At 42.7% G+C, this 10,671-nt stretch overlaps 1 protein-coding gene across 5 annotated transcripts in view; it reads right to left on the reverse strand.

The window, feature by feature from the left end:
- The window catches only part of tjp1b (tight junction protein 1b), a 61,269-nt gene extending 50,904 nt beyond the window's left edge, over positions 1-10,365 (reverse strand). For all 5 annotated transcript variants that reach the window (XM_070971350.1, XM_070971347.1, XM_070971351.1 and 2 more), the window contains exons 1-2: positions 9,853-10,365; positions 9,136-9,247 (exon numbers count right to left, since the gene is read on the reverse strand). In XM_070971350.1, the coding sequence (XP_070827451.1) occupies positions 9,136-9,247; positions 9,853-10,288 (548 nt within the window). In that variant the 5' untranslated portion in view covers positions 10,289-10,365. The remainder of the gene's footprint in view (positions 1-9,135; positions 9,248-9,852) is intronic.
- Between the last annotated feature and the right edge of the window lie 306 nt (positions 10,366-10,671).

Consider the following 10,671-nt stretch of genomic DNA (forward strand, 5'->3'; position numbering starts at 1 on the left):
ACGGATGCTTATTGAGAAGGTGGAGTGTACTTCCTGGAGGCAGTGCTGACCTGCAGGGGCGTATCTACAAATCTGCACTCTGATGTGCACTTCCTTCTCTACAAATGCCATTTTGACATGCCACAGGAGGAAAAGCACAGGTGTCAGTAATAAAATGAATGATGGTCAAATTCCATGCAGCTGTAATCTGCATCACCTCTGTACCCCAAATTTTGACCAAATCTCCAGAAAATTGGCAAAAGAAAATCCAAATTATTGGGAGTCCTCCTCGAACAAGCCTGTACATTCCTGCGTTCACAGTGAGGCTTATTACATGAATGTACACAACTTTCATACATGCACAATACTCCCCAAAACAACAGAAAACTTACATCATATTCGAATGAGATCATCTGTTTGATACGTCTTGTGTTAATGTCACATATTTTGTTGCACCTGTGTGTGTCTAATGTGCCTAATTTGTCACCTGTCACATTGAGAATAAAAGGAGAGCGTCAGTCAAACCTCATATGAAAGAAGACGATGCAGAAAAACATGATGGATTAATGGTAATTATCTGTGGGTGAAAGAGTTTACTGTCCTTTTCTTGCCTCTTCAGTGGAGGTTTTATGTTTCATGTTTATTTACGTTAAGCCTGTTTTAATTGAACATTGATGGATTTTGCTTTTATCAACAAACCAACTTTTTCACCTCAGTCCAGTGTTAAAATGTATTATGCCATATTTCAAGTTATTTATTTATTGGTATTTCTACTCAGGTTTTTCAATTGCAAATTAAAAAAGCCCATAAAAAAGGGTGGATGGGAACCTACCTAGCATCATGACTTTCTAGGTTACTTGAATGAAGCAGAGACATTATAATGTTTATAAGTTCTGATGACACAATATTTTTGTCTGTTAAGGCAGTCGCTGTGTCAGATTAGGTGATTATAGAGTCATATATTCTTGCCATGACTTGGCTGAGAGACAAGCCGGTGATGTCATCAAGAAGGAGGTGCTAGAGACAGACTTCCAGCAACAAGAATATAAACAAACAATGGCGTCCACAGCAGTTTATATGATGCTGACTGGCTTGTGTTCATAAAAAACATAGGTATGATCTTCCCATAGACCTTATGCAAAATGAACGTAGTCTCTGTGATTTCACCCTGTAGGTTTCTGAAGAGCCATCCTGAACCTCAGTGACACCGTCAAACCCCTGGCTAATCCAAAACTGGGCAAAGAGGTGGAGCGTGGGTGGAGCTGAGGCTGAATGAAACCTGGTTGCTGAAACCTAGCAGCGAGCTGTCACTTAAAGCAGCCATGCACATAATAATGCATAACTTTAAGCCTTAATGTAATCTAAATGAATGAGTTATGTAAAGATTCACCCCCTGCACAGCTGTCATGGATGGGGAAATTAGCAACAGAGACAAAAACTGCTTTATTGTACCAGGCTGTAAACACTTTTATTTCCACTGTGAAGTTGAGCTTTCTAATATGGGGGTCTATGGGGATCGACTCACTTTTGGAGCTAGCCTCAAGTGGCCTTTTTGAAGAAATGCAGTTTTTGGTACTTCCATGTTGGCTTAATTTTTCAGCCCATGTTTGCTGCTTGGACCTTCCTCTGTTTCACAGTCCCACCCAGCTCTAGGCATTCTTCTTCTCTGTGCTCCTATTGGCCACTGACTCGCTCGACATCATGAATGTCAAAAGACATTTTAACATGCCCATCTTTCTCTTGGGATGTAGTGTTGCCCAAATGGGGCATTGGTTGTTATCTACTATGATTTGCAACCAAATGATCCACAGTCGCCTCAACGCCCTTTTTTGTCCCTGGTGCCCTACGTCTGCATTAATGTCATTAGTGATGTTTGTTTCTCCTGCTATGACAAGTCAAAATGTCTGTTGTGAAAAAGAAACTTGTATGTAGTTAAACACAGCACAATTTTAGGAGCTTTCAGCCACATCTTGTGTCTTTCATCAGCAAATGGAGAAAACCCATATTAGACCAAGATATTTTAAGTGTCTTTGCAGTAAACACCATCTGCTCATGACAGCTGAAAGAAAGCTTGATTTACTTTCAGTTGCATCTCATGGTCTTCATCAGGAAGTGACCATTGTGCTAAGATTTTTTTTTTTTTTTATCCCAATCTCAGTAATGGACCTTCAGGCTCATGCCTTGTAGAGCCTCTCTACTCTGTCATCCCCAGAACAATGTGAATTGAAGGTGAGAGTATGTAGCAGCTAATGGAGGTTATTATTATAATCCTTTGTGATTAATCCTAACCTTTAAAGTCTGACTCTCTTGTAAATGAGCAGGAAAACCTAACATGGATTTCTACTGCTCATGTGACTGTATGTGTTGCTGATACAAATCAAAGTAGTCAGAGTACACTCACAGATCAGGGAACCTTCTTTTCTTTATGTGCTATAAAAAATAGCATATGGTGTCAAAACAAAGTTGGGATAATTAAACTTAAATGTCAAGCATAGTGAAGTCGTGGAGCAGACTACGGATAGTAGTCAGGGACCATCTTTCAGCAACAAGAGGCACACTCTGCACCTAACACATTCACACAGGCAGTCTCCAGCACTCACCATCACACCTGCAGCCAGTTTTCAATTGCTAATTTACTTCACCTATGTATGTCTTTGGCTGTGGTATTGAACTAGAGCTCCAAACAGAAAGGCAGCTTGTTGAAAAATCCAAATATTTGCAACATCTTGGAAACCTCTGGTGCATTTTGAGTAAACTAGATCTCATTGTGGGATCAATAAAATCTTATCTTATTGTTACATATAGATTTGTTGCAGGTGACAAGCCGTGTAAAAGAGAATGCTATTATTTGCAAAGGAGCTGTGTTTACTGACAACTGCTTTATGAAAGTTCATGAGCTCATGTAGTAACATCCTTTATACAATCATGTGATCACAAAGTGGTGAACCTCTCTCCATCCTCGCTTGTGAATGACTGAGCCTTTCCAGGATGCACCTTTCATACCCAATCATGATACTGTCACCTGTTACCAATCAACCTGTTTACCTGTGGAATGTTCCAAACAGGTGTTTTGGGGGCGTGGAGTCTGTAGCTGCTCCTGTCCCAACTTGTTTGAAACATGTTGCTGCATCAGATTCAGAATAAGCAGATATTTACAAAAAGCAATCAATGAAGTTGATGAGGAGAAACATTCAAATTTTGAACTGTTTTCAATTAAGTGTATTTTTAAAAGGTTTAGCAAATGATCACATTCTGTTTTACTAATGTGTCACACGTCATCTCAGCCTTTTTGGAATCATGGTTGTGTATTTTCACAACAGGAAACTGCAAGTTTCAGGGTTTTTTTCCTCATTTTGTCCTCTAGGACAGCTTGGGATATGTCGAGAGAGGGTTGATTTTGTTGGCCTAAAATAGAAATTAAGAGTTGCTTGTGAAGTCTTAGGGTTGGTGTTGCACATATATCAGACAGGAGTTTATCTTGAGGCAGTTATTAAAACATTTTCTGTCTATCAGTCATCATTAGGCAGCGTTTATTACTTCAGTCTATAAATACTAAGTTTAAATGACATATTCGGAGTTTGACACAGAAAATATGTTCTACGGTGATTTTATACTTTATTCAAAGAGGTGCAGCACGCAGCAGCTCTGTCTCAGTGAACTGTGCCCACGCCGCCTATCATTAGCAGCAAACAGAGGCTTTCGTGGGTTGTTTTTCAGTCAATAGACTGACACACTGGTGCCGTTTTAAGCTTCAGAGTAAGTCGATTAGTCTAGACTTTGAAGTCTTAGAGGAGAGAGCAGCCTTCTCACCTGAGTGAAGAAGTGCACTTCTCAATCTCACTCAGCCAGACAGACTTAAAGAAAGCCGGTGCAGCACAAGAGGTCCGAGAGGGACAAATAAATGGAAACTGAGGAGTTTATATTTATCTGCCATGGGCAATGCTACATGGAGGAAATAGCTGTTGTTAGCATTATGTGATTAGCTGGTTTGATAATCATTAAAAATCAGACTGAAACACACCCTGGAAATGAACTTTAGGAACTGGTGTATCCTACAGAAGATTTCCACCAAACAGCTAAACAGACAGAGCATGGCACTGACACAGCCAGCGTCAGGGGAGCAAATCCCTCAGTGGCTGATGTTGCTAAAAATGTACGCACCCGTGATGACACTGTCATGCTCTGTAGATGAAAGTATCCTCCACACGATGTGCATTATGCTAACCTACAGTACTGACAGTGTAAACCTCTCTTTGGTAAGTGTAGGGAGTGTGTTTAAATGCACCATGGTGGTTATGTAAAATGAAACATTTTAATATATTAGCTGGCAAGAGTTAAATCAAGGATAAACATCCGTTTTTAAATGAACATCTGATTTTATAAAGCTTTAGATATTTTATGACTAACAACATTTACAACAGAGCCTAATATGATCCACAATGAGAGCACATCAGGCCTTTTCAGAAATTTAAAACAGCTCTTTTTGTGGTTGCCAGTTACTTCTGGGTGACTGGAAGCAGAAAATCCTTCAGGGCATTAAATGGACCTAAATTCATCTACTGCTCATATGTTCAAAAATCCTTCTATGCAGTACCTGCTGCTAAGAAGGCTTCTAACCTCATCTGTGCACTGAAATAAAAATGCGTAATTCATTTTGAAATAAGCAATAATTCTACACTTTAATACACTTGACACAAGCGTGGATTTTACACAGGTCTCTGAAGCAGAAGGTGAATATCAGCACAAATCATATAATGTCATGTAGTAAGCAGCGCCCTCTCTGCCATTGAGGACATGGAGGGTTAACATACTTCACATACAACAGTTAAAGCATACAGAATTTGCATTATTTTTAGGTTGATTCCAGTATTTTTAATTCAGAACATTTCAATTTGATTACTTTTGGGCCAAAACAGAAAACTGAATAAATGATTAAATGTTACACAAGAAATTTATTTTGTGAAATTGTAATGCTTTATTTTACAGATCCATAATTCCCTGATAAACGGAAGGAAAAACGTAATTTTTCTGGTGAATGTAGGTCCAATATTCACTGTCTTTAGCTCTGTTTTTGGGTTCTACCTTCTCCTGAAGGACACATCATCTCTTTAGCTACTATTTGCTCCACAATGTTCACCAGCCAGTCACTTACTGTGTCTGTCTGTGGTTTGGTAGTGTCAAGTAGGTTTTTAGAGCATTTTCACTGAAAACATCTACCTGCTTGGACAAACAACAATGTTATGAGAGCAGTGAGAGTGAACCACAACAGTTGTGAGACGGCCAGCTAAACAATGAGATAAAACTCAGCATAAAGCTGTGTAGAGTCGAGGGGAGCTGCAGGTGCAGGTAAAAACTCTCTGTTGGTTCATCACTACCAGTGTTCCCATTTGATACAATGTTATTTTAAAAAATAGCGTTTATAGCTAGCAGAGAATACAATTAAACAACTAACTCAATGTGTAAGATCTGAAAACCTACAGTGTTTTTAAAATCCCGACTTTCGTCCTCACAGAAAGAGGTAATAACAACAGCTACAATTCAAAATTCAAATCAAATCAAATCAAATCAATGTCAGATTTGGAGCCCAGGAAAACTGATTTATTTTGAAAGCATTTGTTCTAAATTGTGTGTACCAACAAATAGATGGCACTAGCAGACACCAGTTTAGGCAGCATGGTGGAACCTCACTGTGTTGGATGATTCAGTTTTCCCATTCAGAGGAGGTCTGCCCTGAGTCTACGCTGTCAGTGACGTTGCTGCTTCCAGTTAGTAGCCTCTTGAATCCAGTCAACACTCAACTAATACACCACTAATGGAGTCATCGGAGCAGAGCTGCCCTCCAACAAACCTACCAGCAGTGCACTCTGTCACCTCCTATTGACTACAACGCCATTCAGATAACTCAGGATCTGATTAATCAGACAATACGGATCATCATTATCAGGCATGTAAGACACAGCGGTCATTAGTGGATGGATGGACACACATACACACACAAACCAAGCCTCCCCTCTCTCTCTCTATCTCTCTCTCTCTCTCTCTCTCTCTCTCTCTTACACACACACACACACACACACGCACACACACGCACACACTCACACACACACACACAGGAAGCGTGCATGGGAACCAGTAGTAGTGTGTCAGTGGGGAAGCATTGAGACAGCAGTGGGTCAGTGGTTGTGCTGCAGTCTGAAGCCCACTGCACACCCATGCACACTCCACTGCAGCACTTTGATTTCACATTGGCAACCCCCTCCTCTGCATCTCCACAGTGATGCCTCAGAGCGGCCTGCCCCATCATTACCCTTCTCACATGAGAACCCACTGCTGACATCTTTTATTGTACGGCGCACACTCACACAAGCACGCTCACACAGCGACGCACGGCCACACGTGTGCACTAATAACACACTAAAGTACTCCCCCCGCCCCCAGCAAGTAAATAGGACAGATGGGGCTGCCCTTCTTTCTTGTGTCCTTAGACTCTCTTGTCCACTTTATTCTGTACAGCAAAATCAAAGCTGGTTTGTAGGACTCAGAGGCTGCTCCCACAGGAGACAAACCTGGACGAAAGCCCTAAGAACCACTACCGCTGTAACACCATGATTTATTACTTTTGCACCAAACAAAGAGGAGAAGTTCACAGAGAAAGTCCTCTCCACATGAATACACTGCACCAAGAAGAACTAGAGTAATGAAACACACACACACACACACACACACACACACACACACACACACACACACACACACACACACACACACACACACGCTCACACACACACACACACGCTCACACACACACACAGTCACACCTCAGTGCTGTCGCAGTGCTTTCTCTCTATGTGCTGTGAGGTGAGTCATCAGCACAGAGAAGCATAACCTCACAGCTCCAGCTAATCTCTCCTCCTCCTCCTCCACCTCCCTCTCAACCTGCCAGCATCTCATTTTCTCCACTTATGGATGAAGGCATGGTGACTTACATCATCGCTGTTCAACCTCACACATACATGCGAGGCCACAGAACCAAACACATGCAGGTGAATCACACACACATCGTCTGGAGGAGAAAGTCCTGCAGTTTCAGGGAAAAAAAAGCCATTTATTTAATCAATATTTCTGCTTTTAATGCACTTAAATCAGCACTTGACCTCAGGCTGAGATGGCAGCTCTAGAGGTTTTATATGCTGGTTCAAAAACTTCCAACAGCCCCATGAAAACAATATGGCAGTCAAGGACCCTTAAACTGGATTGAGTCAGCTTCACACCAGGTTCCAGGCTGCTCTTAAAGTGATACATGGGTCCTTTGTGCCCTTTGAGACAGAAGCCCAGAGATATGATTAAATGCTGCATGTTCACTTTCAGTCAGCAGGATACTGACCAGAGGCGGACACAAAAAGCTAAACTAATAACCACAGTGTCTCTTTGAACCCACACGGCTGACAATCAATCCGCTCTTCTGCTGTGGATCAGAGAAAGTGTGCAGATCAGAGGGGTGAAGAAAAGACCCCCCACGCACGACTTTGTGCGGAAATACAGTTCACCACAAGGAAGGTGCTCTCAGGTTGTTTCCATATTTATAACGAGCACGGCTGCAGACACGCTTCACTCTGTCACACAGGGACACATGCTGGCACACAAATTCTGAAGCCAAGCATCCATGACTTGAGGCCGTTTCTGTCCTACTTCTCCTAAGAGTGAATAAACAAAAGATTATGCCGCTTTTATCGAGATACACAGCATTGCCCAACACTTGATTCGCTCACTGTCTCTGAATCAGCCTGTATTAACAGATACATCAAAAAACACAACAACCTCCAGAGGTTTTGACTTTCCTAATGTCCGATGTGAGTGACGTGAGAGACATATGCAGCTGTGCTCAAGTATCTAACTCTAAAAGGACATTTCAAGAGGACTTACATTGCCGTGGTCGTACACTGCATCTTCTGTGGGAGCTCTGTGACCATTCTGATGTGCGTGTGCTGCTGAGTTGTATGTGTTGGTGTGTTTCTGTCAGCCTGTCTGTGTGTGTGTGTGTTTATGTGCGTGTGTGTCAGTGCCCAGGACCAGACCACTGGGATAGCTGTCTCCATGCTGACTTAGCTGTCATATATTAAAGAGGCCTTCTTAACGGTCTAGGGAGCATCTCAGCTTGTCTGTCCCGTCACTTCAGGCATCACATCCACCCACTCCACTATGTCTCTCCCTCTCTCTCACACACACACAAACATGTATACACCCTGTCAACTTTTCGCTGTGTGTGTTAGCTGGGCCAAGAGGGGGTCCACACGCTCCTAGAAAACACCATCACTCTGTCATGAAGCATTCACAGGACCTGACACACATTGACAAAAGCTGCGTTGCAGGACTCTGCAGCACTGTACCAGACTGTCATCTGCTAAAGAATAGCACTGCAGATGTCACTTTATGCTCCTGTTTTTTTGTCATTTCATTTATATATATAGTTAAGTATCACTGTTTTAAGACATGCATGTATTGCTGCAATGGCCTGCACTTGTGTATGATCACCACTGCCAAAGCACTCAAATTAAGGATGGGTGTGAAAAGTAAGGTGTCAGTTTCTGGATCCTTTCTTCCAAAACATGTTCGCTCTTGTGGTGTTTAGATGAAAGCGCTGTCTATCATCAATCCACATTTCTGTAAATGGGCCAGTTAGCCAGCCAGCTAATTTTCAACTGCAGTCCCTCAGTAAAAAGATAAAGATAAAGAAATACAATTATAGGACATCAGTATGATGACAAAAGCAATAAAAGTCAGCACATAGGCAGTGCTGAAACCATGCAGAGCAACAGGAAGCAGTAAAACATCGGCGCGATGACACAACAACAACATCCACCATTCAGGACGTGCAGCCATGCAAGTCGTCATGAAGCAGCAGAGCACAAATGAGCTACACTGTCACCGACCCCAGTTTGCACGCATTAGCCATGCAAATTAAACATAAATCGATTAAACCATACTGTACATCAGGCCAAAATCTCCTGCAGGTGTCAAGTGGGCTCATATCATTCACATTATACTCTTGAAGCTATTCAATGACCCCTCATGGCGTGCAGGGGATCATCTGCATTTGTTAAAAAGCACTGTAGATGTGCTTTTACACGATATCAGTATATGTAAAGTGGCTCTCACCTGGAGTCAAACACAGGGTCGGTGTACATGGGAGGGGAGCACAGAGGTGGCTCTCCCGGACTGTTTGGGGGGACAGGTGGCCCCCCTTTCCTGCCCTGTCCCGGGGCACCATCTGTAGGAACAGATTCATATATTAGCCACTTTTTACAGCAATGTACACGTCTCCTCCTCTGAACGAACAATCAGGAGGATTCACAAGCTCTTAATTGTGGGATATTAGCCACAGATAAAAGACACCCCTGAGCTGTAAATGTTAGTCTTTTCTTGAGAGTACTCAGTTTTATGTAAATGTAGTAAAGCATATTGATTTGGAATCACAGCTCAGACAAGGCCCCGCAGACTGCAGCCGCGTTCAGGCCATATGTTGTCAGAGGCTAGTTAGGAACGCTGGCGGCTCAGTAATCCCCTCAGCCATCCAGATTTAAGAGGCTATTTTTGCTGGCTCTTAGTGTGTGGCGCTGGCTTACTGCAAAGTATTTTTCTTCCCTTTATATTGTCTTTTTTGCTTTTCAATTCCTCGCAGAAAATTAAACGCAACACGAGTGAACGTGCTGAACCAATAAGTGGAAAGCAGCTACAGATGGATGAGCTTTCCTCTGTTCTGTGAATGCACGCTGGAATGTGTTTCTACAGAGAACAGGGACACACAGTCCTCTGTGACCTTTGTTTTTTTTGTGTTTGTCATTAAAGTAATTAGTGGCAAATGAATGGCTGTACCTTCTACATCCAACAGAAAGGAGGTTAGCAGGTGGGGACACACTTCCTCCAAAACACAGCAGAATGAGCAGAATGCAGCAGGCCCCTTCGAGGACAGATGGTCCAAGAATATCTCTGTCCGCCTCTTGCTGGACTCCTGTCCCAGTATTTCCTTGTACTCCCCCAGTGAGAAAACCTTCTCATACACCATGTAAGGAAGCACAGTGTTGATATCCAGCTCACTCAGGATCTTTTGCCGGTGCTGTTTGAGGATCTTAGCTGCCCATCTCTTCCTCTTCCTGGTACATGGCCTCCTGCCAGACCTCTGCTGCTGCCTCTTCTGTTTCTTCACAAACCACTTCTTGGTGCCACTGCCAAACATCTTCAAGTTGAGGAGACCCACCAAAACCTCTTCCACGGCTCTGTCAACGCAGTTTCCGAAGGAGGGGAGGTGCATATTTCATGCCAGGGAAGCAACCATGCCACATATTTCCTCGAGGCTCGCTTTGTTGTTGTCTGAGTCGTTTATCTGGGGCAGGAAGAGACAATCTGGACAGTGGCTGATTTCTAGCTGGGTACTTACTGACACTAAGAAGATTACCAGACTCTTAAGTACACCATTGCAAACTGCTCACCACTGTGCAGACATCCTCAACATATTTAACGACATTTTGCCTGTCTTGCTGGAGGATCAAACATTTTAGCCACTTAAGTTGTCGTTTAACCACCATATGCCCCCTTTAATTAAAATATATCTGACTAGTTTCTCTGAAGGCAATTTAGAACAAGCGTGTCACAGACTCCACAGTTATTTTGGGCAATGCTGACTTGCCTAAAAAT

The sequence above is a fragment of the Chaetodon trifascialis genome, chromosome 10 (assembly GCF_039877785.1).
Source record: "Chaetodon trifascialis isolate fChaTrf1 chromosome 10, fChaTrf1.hap1, whole genome shotgun sequence".
NCBI lineage: Eukaryota > Metazoa > Chordata > Actinopteri > Chaetodontiformes > Chaetodontidae > Chaetodon > Chaetodon trifascialis.